Source organism: Callorhinus ursinus, unplaced genomic scaffold, assembly GCF_003265705.2.
Source record: "Callorhinus ursinus isolate GAN/ISIS: 27379988/994484 unplaced genomic scaffold, GSC_fseal_2.0 scaffold68, whole genome shotgun sequence".
Taxonomy (NCBI): Eukaryota; Metazoa; Chordata; class Mammalia; order Carnivora; family Otariidae; genus Callorhinus; species Callorhinus ursinus.
Genome location: NW_027397130.1, coordinates 5,713,290 through 5,739,057, shown reverse-complemented (window position 1 = coordinate 5,739,057; position 25,768 = coordinate 5,713,290). Strand labels below are relative to the sequence as shown.

Genomic DNA, 25,768 nt, shown 5'->3' with positions numbered 1-25,768 from the left:
TCAAGTTCAAAAATCATGAGTGTTCGTGGCATCCCAAGGACTGGAAACAGTCTTCTGTGCTCCCCATGCCTTAGTCCTGGTGCTGGCTTACTCTCCTGCCTGAACTGCCCTCAGACTGTCTTCAGGCAGTGGCCTCCACCTGAAACCCCTACCAACCCTCCCTTTATTCCACAACTCTTCTGGTATACTTAATTGATTTTTAACAATGTATATATTTTTTTAAGATTTATTTACCTTTTTTTTTTTTTTAAGATTTTACTTATTTGACAGAGACAGCGAGAGAAGGAACACAAGCAGGGGGAGTGGGAGAGGGAGAAGCAGGCTTCCTGCGGAGCAGGGAGCCTGACGCGGGACTCAATCCCAGGACTCCAGGATCATGACCTGAGCCGAAGGCAGACGCTTAACAACTGATCCACCCAGGCACCCTAAGATTTATTTACTTATTAGAGAGGGAAAGCCTGTGCATGCACGCACGGGTGGGTGTGGGGGGAGAGGGAGAGTCTTAAGCAGACTTGACGCGGGGTTCGATCTCATGACCCTGAGATCATGACTTGAGCCGAAACCAAGAGTTGGACGCTTAACCAACTGTGCCTCCCAGGCGCCCCAACTTTTAACAGTATTTTTGAGTTCCAAACCTTCAATTTTGAATATTTCTGCCTTAAGCACGTGAAGTTTCTAAAATAGGAATGTTACCAGGATGGATTAGAGGCGCTACTTATTTTGTTAGCAAGTGGATTGGTGTCATAACTGTCTTTTCCACCAGATGGCACTCCTTCCTGCTTTGGCTTTTTATTTTTATTATTTTTTTATTTTTTATTCTTTTTTTAAGATTTTATTTATTCATTTGAGAAAGAGAATGAGAGAGAGAGCACGAGAGGGGTAAGGGTCAGAGGGAGAAGCAGACTCCCCGCTGAGCAGTGAGCCTGATGTGGGACTCGATCCTGGGACTCCAGGATCATGACCTGAGCTGAAGGCAGTCGCTTAACCAACTGAGCCACCCAGGCGCCCCTATTTTTATTATTTTTTTTAAGATTTTTATTTGTTTGAAAGAGGGAGAGAGAGCAGGGGGAGGGGCAGAGGAAGAGGGACAAGCAAACTCCCTGCTGAACATGGAGCCCAACACGGGGCTCAGTCCCATGACCCCGAGATCACAACCCAAGCTGAAGTCAGACACTCAATTGAATGAGCCAGCCAGGCACCCCCTGCTTTGCCTTTTTAAAATCTGCATTTGGTTTTTTACTACAGCAGTTCTCAAAACATTTTGGTGTCTTTACACAATTAAAAACTGAGGATCCCAAAGAGCTTCACTTCATTTTGGTTTTATCTATTGGTATTTACTATCTTAGAAGTTAAAACTGAGAAAAATTTTAAATAGTTGTTATTTTAAAATAACAAACCTATTGCATATTTTTTTATAAATTATTTTCCCTGGTTTCCAAGCATTTACACAATTAAATCATTTCTTTTTTTTTTTTTTAAGACTATTTATTTGACAGAGAGAGACACAGTGAGAGAGGGAACACAAGCAGGGGGAGTGGGAGAGGGAGAAGCAGGCTTCCCGCAAAACAGGGAGCCCGATACGGGGCTCGAGCCCAGGAACCTGGGATCATGACCCCAGCCAAAGGCAGATGCCTAACAACTGAGCCACCCAGGCACCCCTAAACCCATTACATATTAATATAAATCACGTTTTAACAAAAAATAACTATTTCTGGGGCGCCTGGGTGGCTCAGTCGGTTGAGCGACTGCCTTCAGCTCAGGTCATGATCCTGGAGTCCCGGGATCGAGTCCCGCATCGGGCTCCCTGCTCAGCAGGGAGTCTGCTTCTCCCTCTGACCCTCCCCTCTCTCATGTGCTCTCTCTCTCTCTCATTCTTTCTCTCAAATAAATAAATAAAATCTTTAAAAAAAAAAGTAACTGTTTCTGAAACCGAAAAAAGTTGATGGAAAGACGCATGGTTTTCCCAGTTTGCGGATCTCCTTAGCATCTGATGTCCATCTAGATGGATAGCTAGGTTCTCATCACTGCTTCTGCACTCAGTCTATTGTTTTGTGTTTTTTTTAAAGATTTTATTTTTATTTATTTGACAGAGACACAGCGAGAGAGGGAACACAAGCAGGGGGAGAGGGAGAGGGAGAAGCAGGCTCCCCATGGAGCAGGGAGCCCAATGCGGGGCTCGATCCCAGGACCCCGAGATCATGACCTGAGCCGAAGGTAGTCGCTTAACCGACTGAGCCGCCCAGGTGCCCCTGCACTCAGTCTGTTGCAGTGTGTTATTTTGTTTGAACTAGTTGAAGAAAACCTGGCTTCACACACAGGTCATTGGGAAGAGGAGAAATATTTTAATAACTCTTTAGGTGATTGTAGATCTTTTTTGATACTTGATCAGAATTCAACAAGAGATGGTTTCCTAAAAGTTACTTGCACTATGGAATGTGAAACGTTCTCAGTGAACTTCTTTTTTTTTAAGATTTTATTTATTTATTTGATAGAGTGCGTGCGCACAAGTGAGGGGAATGACAGGCAGAGGGAGAAGCAGGCGTCCCACGGAGCAGGGAGCCCGATGCAGGGCTTGATCCCAGGGCCCTGGGATCATGACCTGAGCCGAAGGCAGGTGCCCAACCGACAGTGAACTTTTTGTACTCTGCTTTATTTAAGTCCACGGGTCGGCCTTGCACTCCGAATGGCTGTTTTACCCATCCATGATCTCCATCCTCGGGCGCTGGTGATTTAGGAAATGTTGGTTCACCGAGCTATACAGATTGCAGTGATGTATTTTGTTCTCTGATGTCCAAAAAATTATGTTGGTTAATGACATTTCTAATCTCATCAGACAAGCCATTAAGTTTTGGAAAGCTGTCTGTTTGCCGTGGGAAATACACATTTTCCAAGATGCAAATTTTTACTCGAGATCTTGAATTTTATCATTACCAATAAATTCTGTTAAGAGTTTTCCTTGATGTGACAGGCTTCATTTTTTTTAGAAATGTCTGCCAGTTACCCAAATTTGACTAACAGTAGTTTGTCAGTCATTCTTTCAAGTAAAAATGATGTTCCATGGAGAAATCAACTAGATTAGCTAGTAACTCCCTCACCTAAGTGCTTTTCCTTGAGGTAACCATTGGACCTTGGTGTGCAGAGGTGTTGATGTGACCTCTCATGGCATCAAACAAAATGCAAACAAATTAATAAATAAATTTGTACTCAAGGGTCAAGACTCAATAAGATTAATCATTTTGACTGCTTCACCAAGGATATTCTTAAGTGAAATTGGCTTTTTTTTTGTAATTGAGAGTATGCCTACTGCTAAATCTCAGCGTAGCTGCCTCAATTTATTCTAAAGGGCCAGCTTGACCCACCATCACTCCTACCAACATCAGCATGGTGAGAAAGGCAAGGGATGTCTTAGTATTAGGGAAATAGCTTTGACCATGCAGACCCCCAGGGGTCCACAGATCAACTTGGAGAACCACTGTTCTTCAGAAACAAGTATCTTGGGTCGGTAATACTAAATAGTTGTTTGGGAACTGTTTGCATTGCTCTGGAATTATCCAGTAAGCTGTCAGCCATATGGGGCCTTGAGCTGCAGTGGGGGGGGGGAGAGTATTCAGAGTAAGACAAGACAGCCCCAGTTGGGGGAGGGGCGCAGCAGTTACCTTGACCTCAGTTTGTCACCTGGAAAACAGGCATCATAATAAAACCGCCTCATTTATTTTATGTGGATTAACTGAGTAAACGTGAACAGATAATTAGCTTAATAGTGTCTGACACGTGTGTTGCCACCACCAGTACCTCCCATGCTTGCTTCCCAGGCCGGTCACCCTGTCATTGGGCCTATTTGGGAATATTGAATTCCACGTTTTGAAACTGGAGTGCCTTCAGAGGAGAGCAGTCATAAAGGTGAGGGGACTAGAGCGGCCTAGAAACCACGTCACATGAGAGGTTAAGGAGCTGAGAGAGGCTACTGGGGAAGTGCCTGCAGTTAACGTCTGCTGTTTGAAGGTCCCATAGGGGAGGGCAGGTGAAGGCCACATGCAGACCTTGAAGCAACGCACAGAATAACGGGAGACACGTTTGCTTCACAAGGTAGTGAGCTCCCTGTTTTTGGACCTTTTTCAGACAAGTTTTAAGAAAGCCTTTGCCAAGAATGTCCTAAAGAAATGTGTGGATTGGGGTTGGACTGACCCCCCCCCACCCCAAGTGGTCTTCTGGGAGGGGGCTTGGGCATTATGGATAAGCAAAGTTGAATGTTCTCTCACTTCACTTACTATCTGCTGACTTTAGAAAGTACAAGTGTAGAGTATAAAGACTGGTAACTGCCCTAATTTTTATCACTCTGATGTTTGGGGTTACCTCTGAGCGCAAAGTCCCATATTTGGGGGTTTAGGTAAGAAACGATGACTCCAGACCCACCTCTGGAGAGGGAGCCTTTGGTTCTGATCCATCGGTCTGGGGAGGCGGGATGGAGCTCTGGGTTGCTGAGTTTGCCCCTACCTAGAGCAGAGGAGGTGGCTGAGCACTCCAAGGGAAGCAGATGCTTCTGCACTCCCATCCTGTTCTTTTCTCCAACTTCAGTTTTCTGGTCTTACCTCCTCTGTAAGCACTCTGACTCCAATCTGATCACTCAACAGAAGGTGGCACTGCTGTCCTAGGAAAGGTCAGACCGGAAGTGGCAGGCCTCTCTTCAGCTCTTTACCACAGGGACAGGGGTGCCAGATGGCTTAAGTGTTTCCTCCATCTGTTTGCCCTTGGCATATGGGCTTTCTTTTCCCACTCTCCTTTGTCCGTGGTCTACCACGGCTACCCTGGAACATTTTCCCTTGTTTATTTTTTTCCCCACTCCCACAGTTCCTGTGGATGAAGGTATTTCCACTGGCTTACTGTCTCTTGACACACCCTTCCTTTGAAAACAAACACGGGCATTGATGACCTGGCACAGGAAAGCTGGGGCGGCCTGTTGCCAGCTAGCTGGGAGGGCTGGCTTCGCTCTGCAGGGTGGGATTGCCGACCTCCCTGCGGTGTTGCAGTCCCGGCTTTGACCCAGGAAAAGAATCCTCTTGGCCCAAAGAGCAAACATCTGTCAAAACAAAATAGTGTCTCTGGGTCAAGGAGGTGGCATCAGGTGGGGGAAAATATGGTTCTGGCATTTTTTTTTAAAGGTGTGTATAATTCTGATTAAAATTAAAACTTTTTTTAAAGATTTTATTTATTTGAGAGAGAGAGAGAACACGAGTGGAGGGGAGAGGCAGAGGGAGAGGGAGAAGCAGACTCCCTGCCAAGCAGGGAGCCCAATGCAGGACTCAATCCCAGGACTCGGATCAGGACCTGAGCTGAAGGCAGACAGACACATAACCGACTGAGCCACCCAGACACCCCAAAATAAAACATTTCTAAGATTATTTGACCCCAAGGGGCGCCTGGGTGGCTCAGTTGGTTGAGCATCTGCCTTTGGCTCAGGTCATGATCTCCGGGTCCTGGGATTGAGCCCCACATCAGGCTCTCTGCTTGGCAGGAAGTCTGCTTCTCCCTCTCCCTCTCCCTCTGCCTGCCGCTGTGCCTGCTTGGCGTGCACTCTCTCTTTCTCTATCAAATAAATAAATAAAATCTTAAAAAATAAAAAAAGATTCTTTGACCCCAAAAATAGTGCAGAAATGTGAGTTCATACCTTCGAGCCAGGTTAGTGGACTTGGAGTCAGAAGCTAGGTTGAGCACTGGCTTGGCTTCAGCTGTGGACCACAGGCACATAGCTTCAGCTGCCCTCCGCTCATCTGTGATGCCCACTTTCCCAGGTGATGTGACACGTGCAGGCATGCGTTCAACAGTCTAAAATGCAGCTGTTGGTGGGCTTTTTAACAAAACTGGGTCTGGTCAGATGCCCTCATCCTGTAGGTCAGAAGTTGCCACAGTTTGTCAGTTCATGGCATCCTTAGTGTTTCAGGAATTTTTCACACAACTCACGGGCCAAAAGAAATACCAAACAGCTCCAAACGATATTCCTACCCTCACAATTTGGTAGCCGCGTGGAAAGATAATACATGAATTTGTGTGGTTTCTGATAGATGTTGATTAATGCTATGTTTCCCTTGAAATTTTTATTTATTTTTTTGAGAGAGTGTGAGCAGGGGGTAGGGGTAGAGGGAGAGAGAGAATCCCAAGCAGGGTCCACACCTAGTGTGGAGCCGCCCAACATGGAGCTCGATCTCACCACCCTGAGATCATGACCAGAGCCAAAATCAAGAGCTGGACGCTCAACTGACTGAGCCACCCAGGCGCCCCTCCCTTGAAATTTTTAAACGTCATGTGTACCTTTGTGAGTTTGCTGCAGCAGCCTGGGGTGCCTTGATGGCAGTTTGGGAACTGCATTGGTAGATTGTCTCTGAGTTCCAAAGCCATGAGACTTGGTCCTCACCCTCCCTGGAGGCCTGGGTCAGCCGAATAAGCGGGTCTCACCTTCGGCGACTGTACCTCACACACTTGAATTCTCTTAAGAAGGTCAAGTGTCTCAGTCGCCATGTGTTATTAATAGGCTTGAAGTCTAGAGGAAGGATCTGCAATGGATAGAGCTGACTCAGTAATCCCCCACTTCCTCTCCTCTCCAGCCTCTCCCCCGATCCAGCATTTTTTATTTTTTTATTTTTTTAGGATTTTATTTATCTGTCAGAGAGAGAGAGAGAGAGAGAGAGAATACAAGCAAGGGGAGCCACAGGCAGAGGGAGAAGCAGGCTCCCCACCAAGCAAGGAGCCCCATGCTCTGGGATCATGACCTGAGCTGAAGGCAGATGCTTAACCAACTGAGCCACCCAGGGGTCTCCCTACCCAGCATTATTATTGATCTTCTCAAGTTTCAAAATCAAGCATCTGGAGACTGGAAACTGCCCATGGAGCTTGTTTCCAAGGAATTTGTTACTGACTACTGATTTTAGGAAGAATTTTCAGGAGCCTATCAGCAATTGCACGTGGGCAGCATTTCCCATTGAAATCTTTGATTCTCTTTATCGATCATCTAAGGAAAGAGGCTCCAGAACATGTTCCAGCTTCTGCAGGATTGCTGCAGAGCAGATGTTTTCCTCTTTGGGCTTTGAGTGTGTTCTACCTCCAGGACTCTGAAATCAAATAGGGAGATGCTAAGGCTTTTCATAAGCAAGCGGCATAGGGTTCAGTTCATCATGAAGGATACTTAAGAGGGACAGGTTGTGGGGCACCTGGGTGGTGCAGTCGGTTAAGCATGCGACTCCTGGTTTCGGCTCAGGTAGTGATCTCAGGGTGGTGAGATGGAGCCCCACATCAGGCTCCATGCTCAGCACCAAGTCTTCTTGAGATTCTCTCTCCCTCTGCCCCTCCCTTCCCACGCTCATTTTCTCTCTCCCCTCTCTCTCTCTTAAATAAGTCTTTAAAAGGGGTGGGGCGGGTTATATGGTGTGGTATAGGAACCATGAGTCCTTTTCCAGCCTTCACAGGTGGGTCGTTGTGGGCCTTTGTTTGGTGAACTTCAGGAGAACCCATGCTTGTGGAATGTTCTACTGAGAATTACTTTTCAGGATCGTACAGCAAAGGTTATCTGTTAGATCCTAAACTTGGACTTTTTTGGGGGGTCTTTGACACCTGAAAGGGTTATATGGTACTGTTTTTCTGGTGGTTATCGTATCAGGGTTTTGTTTTATTTTTATTTTATCGTCAAATTATTATAATAGCAGGAATTGAATATTTTGTAAAAGAAAAAAAAATCACCTAATTCCACAATCCATTTTCGTTGTTCTTTTATGTGTGCCTGTATAATAGCATACATATTTTGCATCCAGTTTTGTTTCCATTTGAATAAAAAATGTTTTCAGTGTTGTTACAATCTGAGTAATTATAATAGCAGGACACAAGTGAAAAATTAGAAGCTAAACACTTAAGAATTAAGAATTGTATGGGACGCGAGTTATATCTCAATGAAACTGCTCTGAGAAAATTTTTTTTGTCATTTTCTAAAAACCTTCAAAGGGGAACCATAAAGAAAAGGTTGAGATCCAGCTTTTATTCTAGGGGCGAGACCGGTCATTAGCACACTTTTTCACATCAATTCCCATAGCTCTTCTCGTATGAGCTAGCTAAAATACAAACCAGAGTTAGTAGGCTCTAGTAGCAAAAAATTAATTTATGTTTATAATTGTTATTGAATAAAACGTCATGGAAGCAGTTTCTTTCCAGTTAGACGCTCTAGTGGACAGAACCCATGTCGTGCTCTTTACGTGGGTCAGAAGAAATAACTCACTCTTTAAAACTTGAGTTCTCACAGTGCCCATGATTGTTCACCCAGTAAGGGAGGAGGGCTTAGTAGCAGTCAGGATTTGGTAGCATTCCTTCCATAAGTGCCCAGGAAGTCTCTAGGCTAAAGACAGAGTGGCAGCACCCACTGGTTATATGATTAACTCTTCAGTACCAGCTGTTCCATTCAGGTCAACTCAGACATAACTCACTGGAGCACCAGGGACCCTTGAGCTGTTTCCCCTACTCGTTATAGTTAAAAGGTAATACTTCTGGCTGTCGTCCCCTTAAGTTGAGAGCTTAACACCTCCTTTGCTCTGTGACCTACGGAGTCATTCCTGGAGAGGTATTTTTCCTCCTTGGTCTTTGATGTTGGCTTCCCCAGTGGTTGAACCAAAGGCTTCATAGAAACCGTTATTATCTCCTGCCTCATAGTCTAGAGGGAGGAGATCAGAAGTTGGGAAGTGGTATTGCTAGGCTTTGGGTCAGACAAACTTGGGATTGGGTCCCAGCATTGCCACTTCCTGGACGAGAAGCCACTTCATTGGACTTTGCCTCAGTTTAATCATCCGTAAGATGGGAATAATAATGTTTGCCTCATGAGGTTATTGGAAGATTTGGATGACATATGTTAGCTTTTAGTGAGGTCTGTTGTTCAGGGCCTGGGAGGGAGAATATGTACTTGGTCCCTCCATCTTGGTTTTATTACCCTACCTTCCCCCATGTTGTACCTCCCGTACCTCATGACCCTTTGAGTGCTGATTAGAAAAAATACAGCATGACTCACCTAGGACCAGAGACGGAAATGGCCCTTGACTGTTGCTGGATTGGGGGAGTCATCCACTCTGAACTTCTTGCTGGAAGTTGTAATGTGGCCTTTGAACTGTTGAGAATGCCCAAGCCTACTTACTTAACGTTTCACATTTCCTTGCTCTCACCACGATGGCCAAATGGCCATTCATCTTTAACAAGGCTAGGGTTGCCCTTGAAGAAGTGGGAGTCATGGAATTTCCATGCTGGGGAGAACCCACCCACCCCAGGCTGGGGTCTGTGGTTCTAAGTGGTGACCTGATCCGAGCAGCAGACAGGACAGAGATTGGGAGAGGGGGAGGCTGTAGCTCTTTTGTAGAGAGAAGTAGCTCTTTTGTTGTCCAGATTGAAAGAATTCCAAGCTAGGTCCTTTGTCTAGCCACCTTCCAAAGAAGGTCTAGCTACACCTTAAGCTGAACACTTCTGGTAGAAATGCAATTGCTGGAAGTGGTGATCTCGTGCAGAGGAGAACGACCATTCTCCTTCTGACCTCCCCTCTTGGCTCCACTGAACTGCCAACAGACTGCACTTGCTCCAAGTCAGCTGAAGCTCAGACTCCCAGAAACCCCACCCTGTTCCTTTGTGGTTCTGTAGCCAGAAGAGCCCCTACATGCCCAGTCGGCCCGCCTTCAGCCCTGCAAGCCCCAACATACTTCGTCCCTTCGGGCCCAGATGCCGCAGATTACTAACCAAGGTGTGGCTGGGTGCCTCCTTCCCTAGTCAGGATTTATCTTTTTGAAATTCTCTGATTCAGAAAGCAAGCTGCCTGTCCTTCAGGGGAGGGATCCAGCATTTCCCACCCTTGTTCTGTGTTCTAATCCTTGTCCCTTGAAATGCCGCTGTGCAATTTCTGGGTTCGATAAGATTTTGCTCATTTGCATTCCTAACTTTGGAGTTAGGTAAATTTTTTCTGAACAGTGCTTTAAAGGTACTGGTTTTGCTTTTGGCCCTGTAGATAGTTAAATCCTCTTCCTGCCACTTTGTAGATGGTGACCAGTTTGCCTTTCCAATCTTCTGGCTTTCTGGTATCTGTTATTTTTGTCCTACAGGTTAATGTTAACACCTCAGTTTGGTGTCTGACCTCTCAGGTGGGATAATGCTATTGTAATTTGGTGACCCTGTTGCCTTATGTGTCAGAAAGACTTCACTTTTCTGTCCTCAGCCTCACAGAGCTATTTCCTTTGTCCTTGGGTGGCTCCAAGCCCTTCCACCCTGCCCCCAAATAACAACTTGAAGCATGGAGACACTGTTTTTACGGAAAACCTTTAAGAAAAAAGTGCAACCTGACCCACTACCGAAAACTTAATTCAAATTCTTTTTTTTTTTTTTAAGATTTTTATTTTTTTATTTAATAAGGAGAGACACAGTGAGAGAGGAAACACAAGCGGGGTGGTGGGGGGGGAGAAGCAGGCTCCCCACAGAGCAGGGAGCCCGATGCGGGGCTCGATCGCAGGACCCCGGGATCATGACCTAAGCCGAAGGCAGACGCTTAACGACTGAGCCACCCAGGCGCCCAGCTTAATTCAAATTCTTGATGTGAGGTGACCTCTTTACCCAAACACAGACACCCTAGGTATAAGAGGGAGGAGTGGAATGGCCCTCTCTGAACATCTTCTACAACTTTCTAGAAACTCAGTCTTCAGATGTCTTGAATCAAAGTGAATGTCTTGAATTAAATGTGAGATTACACTTGGAGTAGTCAGATAACAAAGTCTCCCCTTTGGAAATGGCTCCTGGCCAGAGCCTTGCATTTGTATTGAAGTCTGGATGGTTCCACATGACAGAGCATGAGCACCACTCTGAGCAATGTCAGTTGAGCTAAAATTTTCAGATAGGGAAAAGAAACTGTTTTCCTCTTTTCTTCAGTTTACAAGGCCAGTTCTAGAGCTGGCTTAATTTGTCTTAGCAGATGCCTGTTTAACCCTTTCCTGTAGAAATCTCTGCTTGGGGAACTAAGCCTTCCTGTCAGTAAGCTGGGACTGAAGGTGAGTCCATTGGATCCAAAGTTGACCCCACCAACTTCCGCCCATTTTTCTGATAAGTTGAGTGTTTCCATCCCCAGGCAGGCAGTGTGCCGTGGCAGTGACCCAATCCTGGCCAACAGGATACAACTGAAGGAAATGTGCTGGTGACCGGCTTTCTCCAAGGTTCCCCTGCGTGTGTGGGTAACACAGGGCACAGACACTGGGCATCTGTGCCATGAAGGGCTGTGCCTGTGCAGCATGGGGTTTGGTGACTTCTGCTGAGCCTCTGGATTTCTGGTAGTCCTCAATATGCCCCATCCTTGTCCGTCAAACCACATTAATTTTTTTCTGGAGCTTGGAGGTTGTTTTGACAGAAGTTCCAGAATTGCTGCTTTCTTGACAACCGGAAGTGACTCACACATGCATCTCATCTTGATGCTTTCAAGGGGGCTTCCTAGGCATGCTAGTCACTTCTGAAGCTGCAGCATTGTCTGCCCACACTTCGTGGTGCTGTTGTGAGAATTAAATGGTCTTTCACTGAAGTGCTTAGCATAACACCTACAGTTATTCCCTGAGATTGAGTTGCGTTAATATTCTGTCCCCAGTGTTTGGCCCGCTGCTCGGTACACAATAAACGCTCAATATATGATTTGTGAAATAAATAAATGGATTAACTGTATGATAATTCTGTCTTTTTGTTTTAGGGATTAGGAGCGACAAGCTAGATTTAAAGATTTTTTTTAAATTCAGTATTGCCCCCGCCACCTTCTTCCTTCTGCCTGTCTCATCAGCATTTTATCGCCAAGTCTGGCCCCTTTCTTAGTTCCTCTCTGCTGCCTCCTGACATTGAGTTGCACATTGAAGCTAACTGTGGGTTTAAACGGGTCTGGAGTCGGGGGTGGGAGGGTGGGGAGTGGAACACTGCAGCTGAAGGTGGGTATGGAACCTAAACCCGGTTGAGGAATGGACCACTGGCGCGTTACGAAGGAGAGAGTGTGTGTGTGTTTCATCAGTGTTGAGCAATGTTTGAACACCTGTTGTGGGTAGGGCACGAACCTGCAGGTGCTAGGAACACAGTGGTAACTAAGACAGGGCCCAGAACAGAGCAAACGTCCTCATCAGCTGGGTGGGGATGGGGCAGAAGACGACTTCTTGAGCTGAGGACTAAGGTCTCAAAGAGGCTTACTTTCAGCAAGAGTGGGGAGGATGTGTTCCAGGGAGCAAGCTCTCCCCAGGCCCTGGTGCAGCTCTGTGCTGGGAGGAGGGGGCTGACATGGCCTGCACGGAGTCCCCCAGGGCCTCGGGCCACAGTGAGCAATCATTTCTAAGTGAGCTATCACCAGGACTTAATAACTACTCGGCCAGTCCCTGGTCTGAGAGAATCGAAGATTTGGAAGGCATTGTTTTACCAGTCTGCCTCCCCAGCTGCCACCTACTTTTAAGAAGCAGGATTATGTCAATCATCTATCAGAAAACGTACAGTGTGTAGCATTCTTCCCCCAGCAGCGGGGAGAGGCTGCCCTCTGCCCTTTGTTCAGAGTACTTTCTCTGTGCCTAATGCTCCCAAAGCTGGGGAAAGAAGCAACGTTTCTAGATTTGGCAGAATCCAGTTGCTGGAGGCTACATTGCTCTGTCTCTAGCCGGACGCTTTGAGCGTGCTTTGTGGGGTTGGCTCCGGGAAGGATTGATGAAGTATTTATTGTTGGCTCTAAATAAACCTCCATTCTCTTGACCAGGATCTGGTACTTCTCTGCTGAGCAAATCCTCCCAGCTTAAATCTCCCAGCAGCTTATCCCACGTCATGGAGCCATATTGTTTCTACTTCCTTCCTCTGCTCCAGTCATAGTTTCTGAGTGGCTGAACTTTTTTGTATTCTCTGCAGGGGGAACCACATTCCAGGTTCTGCAGTCCCTGAGAACGAGGCCCCTGTTGTGGCTGCTGCATTCTTACAGGTCTCGGACACAACTGATTAAGGAACCAGAATTGGGCAGGTTCAGATCACTGTTTGTCAGGGCCATCCCCTGGCCTGCCACTGCCACTTCGTGCCCTGCCGCCCTGGTTGCTGAGGCTTTAGGCTCAGGGGGAGCCTGGGGAGGTTAGAGGAGTGCCGACAGCCAGGAGGGGAGGCCTTGCTTCAGAGTTTGTGTCTTTGACCAGCTCAGCACTCCCTCTCCTGCCTTTCCCGTGTTGTCACTTGGCGTCTTCAGAAGCTGTGCATTTGTTTTGTTTTTCTTTGTGTCTTAAGTAGACTTGAACTAGACAGCTGAAGTGGTTTACCTAGTCTTTCCTTCTCGGAGCTGCTAAGTGAGATGCTTTGTTTACACCTTCCCAGTGAACTGGCGGGGGAAGCCCTCGGCCTACTGCATCTGAGGGCCATGCATCCAGTCTGTCCCAGTCTCTGGGTTGTGGGTTCCGTGCCTCCCGGCTGACTCAGACACCTGTCTGGTACATAGATCTCCTGGCTGAGTTCATGACTTTGACCAACTGAGAATATCCCCCTGGAGGCCAAGAGGATGGATTCATACAAGTCAAGACAGGGACCCCCTGCGCATTTTAATACACCACCTTGGGAGAAGAAAAGGAACAGTGGTTTCTTGTTGCTTTTTACTTGTATCCTCCTAACTGCTGCCTTCCAGCCTCCTTAAGGGCACAAAGAGAACCTATGGAGGGTTTATAACCGTTGTGTTGAACGACTGGGAGTTTAATAATGTGAATCTTCCGTTTCTCTCCTCAGCTGTGTCATATTAAATACTTATCAGATGTTTTTTATGGCTGCCTTCCAAAATAACTATCATGGATGATTCGTTCATTTTGTACTGAATTCCTGGTATCTGAGGCATGACTGGTAGGAGGGTGTCTCTCTAGGTCTTCGTCTTGAGTGTGGACCACCTCCGCCCCCAGGAGTGTCTTCCTCTGAGGCTGCTTTTATTGGATGAAATTTACCTTGCTGGACAGTTGAGGGTAAATGGTCCCAAAAAGCATCTTTGGGGTATTTGACAGCCATCCTCTGTGATCTCAGCAGACCCCTCCCCCCAACTCTCCTTCCTGGCTGATGGTTCTTCAGCATTGTTTGAAGTCCTGGGCTCATCCGCCTTTGAAGAACACTTGATGTTTGGCTCCAGGCCCTTTGGTGTGGGGTATAACTGAGCGTCCTTGTGGTCAGGGCAGGATGTAGGGTTAAACTGCTTTTGGATCCAAAAGAACCTGGCTTGTTGGCCGCCTTTGGGAGTATTCTGACCAGGAGCTCAGCAGGCTCACAGGCCAGCTTATTCACATCGGAGGACAGAAGAAGTATATTCTAAAACCTAACAAGATGTGGCCACCAGGAGCACAGATTCCCATTGTTTCATTGTCGGGGCCTAGGTGTCCCATGGGTGGCTGTGACAGGGAGGAGAGTTCTGAACAACCACAGATTCCAAAGTCTTTCCAGGAGAACTTTGTGCACAACTATATGGCTCCCAGTCCATGGTGGCTCATTTATATTTTCAGTTTATAGGATTCTCTTAAGGCAAAGGAATCTTCTTGCACTTCTAGTTGGGTCCATGGTTCATAGGTTGGCACTTTGCTTGGAGGGATCACGGAGCTAAAGTCCTCTGCAGGGGAGGGGGTGTTCCTGGGGATGTTGAGTTTGGGTTTGAGTAGGAGGAGTCCATGACTCCATGGGGCTCCAGGTACACCCTGGACATGCCCCACCCATGTATGTGCATTGGTGCACACACGCGTTGCTAGAAGAATAAAAAAGCAAAGAGTAGACCAGTTGACAAGTTGAAACCGCCTGTCAACTTTATCACTTTTTGTATTTGTGCAGAAAGATTAATTTGAAAGAATGAGTAACCAAGCCAAAAAAGGAGAGACTGAAAGAAGGGGGAACACCTTCCTGTTGGTGATTTTGCCCCAACATTGCTGTTTTCCCTGAGATGTGACTGACCATCCTTAGCTAAGCCAGGCGAGGACCTTGTGAAATTCAGGAATCCCTGCCCCTCCTACCCCGACCCCTCCCATCGCTGGGGGCACCCCAGGGTGGCTCACAGCCCTTAGCCCTGCCCAAGGAGCCCTCGGGTGAACAAGTATCTTCCCTTTAGAAGAGACACTGTGTTTGGTGACTAACTTCCTGTGCCTCTGGAGTAGTAGACCCGGTGGAATTCCACATGGCTGTCTTGCCTTCTTCCTCGGGCCAGCTGAGGGCCTGGTGCCCTCCAGTGCTTTGGGAAGGAGCCCCCAGGGGGCCTTTGAATGGTTCACGGTCAGTCCTTGGAATACTCGCCAACTGGTCCGGGGAGGGGAGGTAGGATGTACCTAACTGATGTTTTCCCACAGTTAGCACCCAGAAAGCTGTCCCCTACAGGGAAAATTTAAGGACCTTTTACAGGCCCAGGTTTTGTTGCTGCCATGCTCTTTAACACTGGTTCCTCGGGAGTCACTGCTACAAAGAGATTGTTGTGGAGCCTCTGGAGACGGGCACTCTCTGTAGAGCAGCTGATTGATGACCAACCTGAATTTGGCATGGCAGTCCTCCAGGCACGCCTCCCAACCCCTCTGTTCCCTAGCACAGGCCTGCCTCCTCTTTGCCCACCTGATTGGCAGGGGGCAGTGGCCGGGGGAGACAGGTTGCTAAGCAGCCTGGCCTGGACGTTAGGCCTGTTGAGGTCGAATGAATAGCTGCAGTGTTCAGAAGGGTGAGGGGTTTGGGCCTGTCCCAGAATCAGGAGGGACTTTTTGGGGAAGGGGGTTAAGAACTACCACTCTGCTCTTGGCAGGGAGCCATAGCAAGGGCGGGCTTTTGGTGGCCTCCTGGCACCTTCCTTTCTGAAGCATCACTTGGTGTAACATTTCTTCAGTAAGTGGAGTATGCAGGACTCTGCAGCTGTGGCCGTGTGCCCATTTTGTTCAGAGTTGTTACTGTCTTGTCTCCTCCCCCCGCACCACCACAGGGAAAAGAAAGGAGATCCAATAGCTACCTGTGAGCCCAGCTTCTGCCACTTTGATCCTTAGCACGTGGTGGCACTTGAGAGCCCTGATCAGACTGTGTATGAGGGGCCAGGTTTCCCCCGAGATGGGGAAGACAGGTGTGTTGCTGCCAGTGGACATTTGGGACAGTGCAAGCAAGGGAAGGCCTTCCCACCCCACCCCACCCCACCCCACCTCCTGTGCCCAGGCTTTGTGACGGGGGCTGGGACCGTAGCCTTCTCCAGGTGGATTTGGTTTGGATTTGGATGAAGCGCTTACCCTGAGCGGTGAAATAAACAGCGAGTCCAGAAAACCATCTTATAAGAAACGTTTGCTCTTAGGTTTCTGCACTCGACCAGCCCTGAAGGACCTGCAGAAGTAGGTGTTGTAGGGCGGAAGTTTGCGCAAAGGATCAGAGAAAGCTTTTTCTTTGGAGAGAGATAAAGCCAATGTAAAGAGTCGAGAGGTGAGCCCAGGAGAGAAGCCGCCACCGTGCCAGGGCCTTTCTGGGGCCTGGGGCAGTCACTTATTAAAGGCCCAGTACATGCCCGCTCCAGGGTTCCATGAGCTACCGCCTGATGATAAAAGTCTCCCTTTTCTGCTTAAACTGAAAGTGAGAACAATCTCTTGGGAGCAGATAGTCTTTTGTGCTGTAGTCTTGGGATTCTCAGGTTATAAAGTTGCCATCTCTTGCTTCCTCAGTACCAGGTAGGGGTGACATTGTCGGGGCTGACCAGGCCCCAGGGGAGACGGTGGGCAGAGTCCAGGTGTCCAGGTGACGGATGGCTGGCGTTTGCTCTCCTTGGCATTGGCGGATATTGGTCCCTGCTGGAGGCTGTGGAGGAGAGACGGAAGCAGGCATGTGGAGCATCTTGGCTGCTCTGATGATAGAGGGGGCTTAGGAGGTTCAGGGGTCCCAGAAGGCCCCCAAAGCACCGACTCGCTCTTAGATTCCTTGTGTTGCTTGCACCTTTTCTCCTCCCTCAAGATCCCAAGTGGTTTCAGTGAAGAGAGGAGCTGCGGGTCAGGAGTCCCGGGCTTACTTCCTTGTGTCTGTTTCTCTTTTGCAGGATAACCCAGAAGTAGAAAAGCGAGATCCTCAGGAATTAGTTGGTAAGTACCCCAGGGGGAGTCTCAGGGGCAGATGTCTGAGGCTTGCCCAGAGTGAACTGGCTTCCCGCCATGCCTGGGCCTGCCACTGCATGGGGCTTCTCTCTGCTTCAGCCAAGACCGCTGTTCTCCTGAGAGCCTTCTCTTCATGTGCTCTCTCGGGGGCCTTTGGCATTTCCTAAGATGTCTGAGTAAGACACCCAGGGAACAATTCTTCTTTGAAAGTCATATTCATGGTGCATTTCATTGGGCTTTGGTCGGTTGCCAGTGTTGTCAGGACGGATTTAGGGCCTCCTTCAGCTGGGAGAGCGTTCCCCTTGTGCCCTAGGCCTGTCCTCTGTCCTTGTACGCCGCCACCCCGCTTTGCTGGCATATTCGGGTACTCACTGAGCAAATGTGGCCTCTGCTGGCACTTCGCTCTGTCCCCAGGAGAGAACATGCCTCATAGCCCCAGAGTCTAGGACCCTATGTGACTTGGGAGGGCAGGGCAGTTATGTTTCTGAAAAATGGCACACATGTCATCCCAGTTCTGTGCTAACCCCAGCCTCCTAATCCTTTTTAGAAAGCCCCTCAACTCTGTCAGTTTGGTTGTGGACTTTGTAACAGCTCTTCCAAAGCCTGCCCTAACCTCATGGACAGGGTGACCCTCGCTCTCTGTGATGGCTGTGACCATCTTTCCCTGCCTGCTCCGTTAACCTTCACAAAGCATGGGTCCTGCTTACCCGGGGCTGCTGCAAATGCGGCCTACAGAAGCTACTCCTGCGCGTCCAGATGGAGTCTTTGTGGCTTGCAGCCCCTTGGATCTGTCCTGTTTTTGGACAAGATCCTTTCATGAGGTATGGGAGGTGGGGACCCGTTCTGGTTTTCCTAACTAAAAGAACTAAAATTTGTTCCATTACATTTGTTTTCTGAGGAAGGCTTGGGTAGGAACGTACCACGGTGACCAGCCCAGACCCTCAGCGGGATTCTGCCTTTATCCCTGAGTGTAGGTCTTTCAAATCCTATAAAAACCAGAATTTTCCTAGACCTTAGTGTTCACTCCTTAGAAAATAGCCCTCAGGGGACGCACCCGTTGGCTTTGCAGACAGAGGAAGCCAAGCGTGGCCTCCTGCGAGTGGGTAATCCATAGGGGCAGGTATGGACCGGAGCCTCAGTCTCCTGTTCCCTCCCCGCCTCACCAGTCCCTGCTGTATACTCCCAAGAAACTGGGGGTAGGGGTGGGGTTGTGGGGTCCGAAAACAGCCTGCCTGGGAGCCCAATGCTCTGCTTGAGACCGTGGTGTCTGGCAAGCAGTGGGGTGGGGGGCACATCAGCCATCTCCACCCCGACTTCTTCCTCCCCCAACTTCCACCTGTTCTCTCCTTGCCACTTTGTGCCATCTGATGAGCTTTGGCAGATACATATAGTCAGTGTTAACCCCCATCACAATCACAGTATAAAACACTGCTGTCACTCCAGGGGCGCCGGCCGGCTCGGTTGGTAGAGCATGCGACTCTTGATCTCGGGGTCACGAGTTCAGGCCCCACATTGGGCCTAGAGCTAACTTAAAAATGAATAAATGTTTAAAAAAAAAAAAAACTTTTCCATCATTCCAAAATATCCCCTATACCCCTCTCCTTGCAGACTGTTTCCTCCCTTGGCCTCGGGCAAGCAGTGATCTCCTTTCTTCACTATAGTCTGGCCTTTTTTAGAATTTCCTAAAGAGCAGGATTTCTCAGCCTTGGCACTCTTGACATTTTGGGCTGGAGAATTCCTTGTCGTGGGGGCCTGGCCTGTGTTTGACACCATGTTTTAGCATCCTCAGTCTTCAGGATGCCCTTAGCGCTCCCCTCCCCCTGCCAGATGTGACAGGGAAAAATGTTTCTAGACATTGCCAAACATCCCCTTGGGGGCTGGGAGAGGTAATTGCGCCCCCCCCCCGTTGAGAACCATAGATAGAAATGAAATGACCATCTTGTTTTTTGTCTGGCTTCTTTCACTTACCATTTGAGATCTTTCCTTGTTAACTGCGCATATCTATAGTTTCATTTGACTGCTAAGTATATTCTTTCACTGTAGGGTTACCCCCATAGTTTCTTTCTCCATTCACCACAGTAGGTATTGAAGCCTCATAGTCTTGGTTCCTCCTACCATTTCTCACTGATGAGGTCATAGTTGAGCTCTATCTGCACTCAACTCCTTTCGTTAATACCTCTGGAGATAAGACTCTCGGGTTGTTCCCCCAATATGGGAAGGATTTTCATATGTGTAGACAGCCCCAGGTTTAATGGAGCAAATGAAAGCAGAGAAGCTAACTCATAGGTCTCTCCAGCACCGTGGCTTCTTTGCAGAGCTGAGTGCGCATGCCCTCCAGATGCCCCACTGATGCCCTGTGGTCATGCCTGGAACAACAGCCTGGGGTGGTAATCCAGCTGGGTTCTCCAGGTCTCTGGTGAACTAGAGAGCACTCCACTGCTTCCCGCTCCCAGCCCCACAGTACCCCCCAGGCACTCCTTACTCCCCACCATTACGTAAGCCCAACTGACGAGCTGCTCCTGCTCAGATTCATACCTGGCAGCTATGGATACCATGACTGTTTCCTCGCTTGGGTGAGGAGCACGGGGGTGAATCACCGAGGTACACTTCTCAGCTCCTGAGTACGGCTGCCCTTCTAGAATGCCCCCAGCACACCCAGGAGCAGCCACGGTACCTGAAGCTGCCCCAAGTGCCTGGACACATTTCTCGATAGATTTCCTGGGAAAATGGTTTGAGGCTTTGTGGCTGCACAAATACCATATTTGTGGGTTTGATGTCTTCTACTTCAAATCATGCTGGGACTTAGGAAAGAGAATCACTGAAAGATTGCTCCTGGAAGCTGTGGAAAATTTTTTACCTTATTTTCTACTGTCCCTTCACTTGCCAGTTACTTCATAGGAATTCTTTTGTTCCTAACCTGGGAGCTCAGGAGGGGCTCTCCCTCCCTGTCATACTATACACCACTTGAGACTTAGTGTGGTTAGGTTGCTATGGCAACGGTGTCACACCCTGTTTTTCCAAAAGGCTTTCCCGGCAAATGCCAAAGGGCATTCTTTGTCTCCCCATCCTGTGCGCTTGCGCGCTCTCTCTCTCTCTCTCTCTCTCTCTCGCTCTCGCTCGCTCTCTCTCTCTCTCTCTCTCTCCACCCCAAGGAAGAGCTTCACCATCCTCGCTTTTGCCCAAAGCCTGCCTGGGCCCTCCTTGCTTTTGCCTTGCTGAAATAATGAGGACCAGCTCACCCCGACCAATTCCACTTTCATCTGGCCTCTGCAGCCTGCTTGAGCCTCTGGCTGAGAACCCCAGCCCCTCCCAGGGCTGAAAAGAAGGGGGAAGCTGGGATGAGACTTGAACTCCAGCCAGATCTGGGTTCTGCCATTGCTTCCAAGAGTCAGGAGACGGAAGGAAGGGACCGGGCAAAGAGGAGCACGTAGTCCCCTGGTGGAAACCGCTCCTGGGCTGCACTGATGTCCCGGGTCCACAGCAGGATAGGTCACTCCCTCTCTGTCCTCTTTCCCTCACCCAAAATGGCCGGTCTGGTGTTGTCAGGACACATGCAGTGAGAACCCGCTGCCGACCATGGGAGTTGGCACGTGTAGCGGGCTGGGACTCTGCCCCAGCCTCGGGCTTTGCAGTGTGTGCAGGCGTGTTTTGCAGCAGCTGAGACTGGCAAAGCCCACGGAGCCGTCCCCTCAGCCCTGCTCAGCACTGAGTTCTTCATAGTAATAGTGAAACTCTGAGTGGAGATCCAAGTACCTTATCTGCTAGGAAAATATTAACCCAGCGCTGGGAGAGAAGAAGGCAAAGGCTGTGCTAGGCTATCAGCAGCCAGTCCAGGCAGCTACTCAGGGCTAAAAAATAGTCTTCCCGGGGCATGGCACACAGTGGGTACCCAGTAAGTACTTGCTGAGTATTATTGGTGCTGGTTTGTTCATTCTTTCCCTTCATCCTGCCCCACCCCACTCCGCCTGCTGTTTGCTTATTGTATGGTCCTTTTCATGAGAGAATGTTTTAAAGAGTGCAGGCAGACTCTTAAAACAAGCAGTGCATTGTCTGAGCGATCCAGAGCACACTCTGCAGGCCCGGGGTGGCCAGAGGCTACAGGGAGGAGAGCAGAGCGAGCAGGCAACTTGGGTGGGCAGTGGCCGATCTCCAGGGGAATTAGCCCTTGGGAGTTGTGGTTCTTCACATCAGAATCAGGCCTTTTGTTCCCAAGAATGAGGTGGACCAAAGGAGGGTTGATTGGTTTATTTTTAAAAGGACTAAGCTCATAACCAACAGGTAATTTTTTAAAGCATCATTTATGCACAAGGCCGTTTTTAATGTTCTGAGTCCTAGAGGAACTCTGAACTCCCTCTCCTCTATCTTGGGCAAGAGCTTCCAGAATTCTGGGAGGGTGTTGTAGGAACATAGCCAGTGGGAAACTGGAGCTGGCTCCCCTTGTCAGCCGGTGGTGCTCCCCTCTCTTCCTGTGCCTGGGTCCACCAACAGGAGCATCAGCTGATACCCCAGAAACTGGCAGATGCTGCAGATCAAAGCTTCTCCTCCCTTCCTCCCCCAGCAGGTTGTCAGACATTCACCAGCACACCCTGGACAGACCCTTTCCTGAAAAGTTCACTGCTGGGACATGGTAGCGCACATTCTTGACACCTGTCCCCTCTGCCTGAACTTCTCTTCCCGTGAGTCGGCACATGGCTGACTCCTTCTGGTCATTCGATCTCAACTCAGATGACAGAGGGGCCACTCTGAACACCGTTGTACTGTTTCATAGCCTTTCTCTCTCCCTGGAAAGGTCTTATGTGCCTTTTCTTTCCCTAACCATGTTTAGCCCCATCCTACCCACCCCCGACATACATCCACAGGAATTCTCTCTGTTCTCTCACAGCCTCCTTTTCTGAAAGAGTCCGGAACATGTCACCCGATGAAATCAAGATCCCGCCCGAGCCCCCTGGCAGGTGTTCGAACCACTTACAAGTAAGTGCGGAGCTCGGCCACCACGGCCCGTGTGGGGGAGAAGGGCTGCTCAGGTGTCCAGTTTGGTCTGACTTCAATAGCCTTCTGTAGGAGAGACAGCCAGGCGGGCAGGTCCCCGCACGTCCTGGTTACCTGTCTTAGCCTTCGTCAGGAGTTTGCTCTGAGCCAACTGCCCTCTGCCACATCCCCTGGTGCTATTCCAGTGGGACCCCAGCTCGCCCTCAGTGGGGTCCTAAGCCTAGATGGAGAAAATACCGCCGTTTTCTGTGCGACCCAGCTGAACCAACGGGGAACTTTGCTAAGAAACCGAGGGACCGTGAGAATGGAAAATAGATTATAGAAATGCAAAAACACAAGCGTTGATGTACCTAAGAGTCCTGTCCGCCTCTCCTGACAGAATCGCATACAGACCTGGCCTGAGGTTTTGAAATTCCAAGGAGTTGGAGCATTTAGTGCAGTTACTCCCTTGGGAGCAGGACCTCGGGGGGCAGCTGGGCCTTGCACCTCCTTTTCAGCACCTGCGATTGTTTCTCCTTGGCCCTCTGTGGGTTCCCCTGTGTGTGGAACTCAAGACGGACACAAGGGCAGACTCCCAGGGCTGCCCATTGCGGGCATCCGGTCCACCTGCTCTTGCCTTTGATCCCATAGGTTCTGCTGGCGCCTCTGGCTGCACACAGGCCCAGGGCACCATCCTACCAGATGGATGACTAAGGGGACCCGGGGCTGCGGAATGCAGCTGGCTGGGCAGGGCCAGAGTCGGGGCTGGGGGGGCACAGTACAGATGCTCTTCCTTTCCCAGAAGTCTCCTCCCTTGGCTGAGTTGTCCATGAGCATAGCGCCTCATCTCCCCGCCAGGCAACAAGCCACAGCCTGTAGGGACAGTCCAGCAGTCTGCCAGACAGAGACAACCAGCTGGCTCAGCCTTCAAGTTTAGTGTATTTCTCATTTTTAGATCTTCCTAATGGTAGAAACCATGACCTTAAGCGAACACTTTAGATGACCTGAAATGGGAGAACCCATCTGATGGCCCAAGAAACCCAGGAAAGTAATCTGTAAGATACAGGTCGGCCTCAATTTCCTGAGCCTTCTGTGTGAGGCCTCCCTGCTTTGCCCTTGAAGAGATAAACGTTGAGGTTTGTCACTCTTGGTCGTCTCTTCCCTGGTAAATGTATTACAAACCTCTCTCTGCACTTCAGTGCTTCCTCTGGCCAGTCTCGGCAGAAAGATTCAGCCTTCTGACAAAGGGAGTGGATCACCTCTCCTGATGTACCCCAGGGGCGTCACACAGGACCTCCAGCCCTGCCCACCTCCTCTTGCAGGTGAAGAGTACCCCAAATATTTTCCTTCTGGAGAGTCTGTGCATTTAGCCACCACTAGTGGGGGAGGCTGCAGAGAGACCTTGCCCTGGGCCAGCCCCAGCCTTGCTGGGTAAGACTGCTCCTCCTCAGAGGTGACTCTGCCCTGACACTCGGGTTTCTGGGGCCTCTTCCCGCGTTGGGTGGTGCGGCTGCCAACTGCCGCCGGCCTCCTCTCTGTGGGCCTTGAGACACCTGTGGGACTGGCCTGGATCTCTGCCAGGTGGTTCTCCTGTTGCCCATCGAAAGCCAGAGGAGGGGTCTGGTGGGGGACTTTTAATGAGATGGGCTCTTGAACCCTGACAGTGCCTCTGTCGGGGGGGCTGGCCATCTGTGAACCTCCCTACAAAGGACACTTTGGGAAGTTTGTGAGGCCAAATCCAAAAAACACTACTCCTTCCTTCCGCTGAAAGGACGTATCCTTCCCAGGTCTCCCACTGAGGACTTAACCCCGTGTTAAAATTCAAAACCATCATTGAGCCCCCCTGCCCATCCTCTTTGGATGAATCAGGAGCCGATTGATGGGGAGGGGGGCATCCATTGTCTTCTCTGTGGTTTCTCTGCCTTGACCTTTTTACTGTTCCCTCTGCCAGCCATCTAGAGGGAGTCAGGAGAAAGCAAAATGAAAATAGACTGGTCTCGGTTTATTTTATCTGTGCTCAGCGCTGGTCACAGGCTGGGTGGAGAAAGACAGTATGGCTGGAGTAGGGCTTTGCGTGGCTCTGTGGGTCTCCACCCAGCACATGTGACCACAGGCTGGGATTGCCAGTAGGTTGGGCAGTGTCATAAGCGCCTTTCTGTTTCTCTTCCACAGGACAAGATCCAGAAGCTTTATGAGCGGAAGGTAAAGGAAGGAATGGATATGAACTACATTATCCAAAGGAAAAAAGAATTTCGGAACCCCAGGTGAGTTTCCCATGGGCCTACAGGGTCAGTTGAGTCACTGTTGTTGGCCTAGGGACTGGAATGCTCCCGTGGAGGTGGCAAGGAGAAGCCCAGCTAAGATCCCACCTGTGCCCAAAGGGGCCACCACCCAGACTGCAGTAACACAGAAACCAGGATGAAGAGCGGACGCCGAGAGGCCTGAGCTAGGTTCTCCTCCTCACTCTGCTCCTAAGGCATACAGCCGCACAAGGCCTCAGTCTCCTCATCTCTACAGTGAGGGAATTGGACTAGACAGTCCCTGTGGGTTCCTCTTTCCCCTCCAAACTGTCACTGATGCTGCATGCAGGTGACAGGTTTTAGGAACAGAGCTGTGTCCAGGTTTTATTCCATCCAAGGCCCGAGCAGGTGGCACACGTGGTAAAGAGTCCAGTATGGTGACATCAGGGACCTGCCCCAGCCCTTATGTGGCCCTGTGTATGGTAGCCCCAACCTAGCCCCACAAACTGTAGGTCAGCTGTCTGGATAAGACCAAAAAAACACAGCCCTCACCTGGACACCATGCCTGTCCTGGCGCCTGGCTAATGATCCATCGCTCTGGGAGTGGGGAGGACTAGGAATGACTTAATGTCAGGCCAGCGAACATTTCCTCTTCTATCAGAAAGTTTGCTTGGAACAGTTCACATGGTTTAAAGGGTTCGTCTGAGCCCCGGAACTAGACAGTTACGATCTCTCAAAATCTGCTGCCACACAAGGCATGGGACTAGGGCCTGCTCAGTGCCTTCTGCTGTTCTTCTTTCAGTATCTACGAGAAGCTGATCCAGTTCTGTGCAATCGATGAGCTGGGCACCAACTACCCGAAGGTATGCCTTGCACACAGAGGCGGAGGGTTGAGGGGGGCTGCCCAGGGCCCTGTGCTCACTCTGCTGGATTCGGCCTGGAGCCACTGACCGTGTAGCGGTAGTGCTGGCTGAAGAGCTCAGTCCCCGGCTCCCCTGCATGAGCCCCCGTGGCTCTGAAATAGTCCAGGAGAGAGATTGCAGTGACAGACCTGGCCCCGGGGCCCTGATTTGGTTAGGGCCTCAGTGTGCACTCACTGGGCTCCTGCAGCACAGCCCACAGACAGACGCATCACCGCCTCATATTCCCGGGAGCAGATCGCCACCCCCGTGGCTGGAGACCAGGGATAACAGCTGAGCCCCTGTGCCCTTAAGGCAGGGGCCTCCAGGCCAGGAAAAATCCATGGAAAGACTTGGAGAGAGGGACTTGGGTTTCTAAGCCATTTGTCATCCAATGACCCTTGCTGGCTGCAGTGTTAACTTCCTTTTGCAGGATATGTTTGACCCCCACGGCTGGTCTGAGGACTCCTACTATGAGGCATTAGGTAGGTGGACGTCCATCTGTCTGTCCTTCTGTCTGTTCAGTCAGCCAGCCAACATGTATCTCAGGGTTTCCTCTGTGTCA

At 49.6% G+C, this 25,768-nt stretch overlaps 1 protein-coding gene across 1 annotated transcript in view; it reads left to right on the top strand.

Annotated features, from left to right (window-relative positions):
- Positions 1–25,768, top strand: part of SAP30BP (SAP30 binding protein) — a 36,166-nt gene that overhangs the window by 6,266 nt on the left and 4,132 nt on the right. The window contains exons 4-8 of the mRNA XM_025860037.2: positions 17,042–17,084; positions 21,979–22,067; positions 24,237–24,328; positions 25,107–25,167; positions 25,637–25,688. Coding sequence (XP_025715822.1) covers positions 17,042–17,084; positions 21,979–22,067; positions 24,237–24,328; positions 25,107–25,167; positions 25,637–25,688 — 337 coding nt within the window. The remainder of the gene's footprint in view (positions 1–17,041; positions 17,085–21,978; positions 22,068–24,236; positions 24,329–25,106; positions 25,168–25,636; positions 25,689–25,768) is intronic.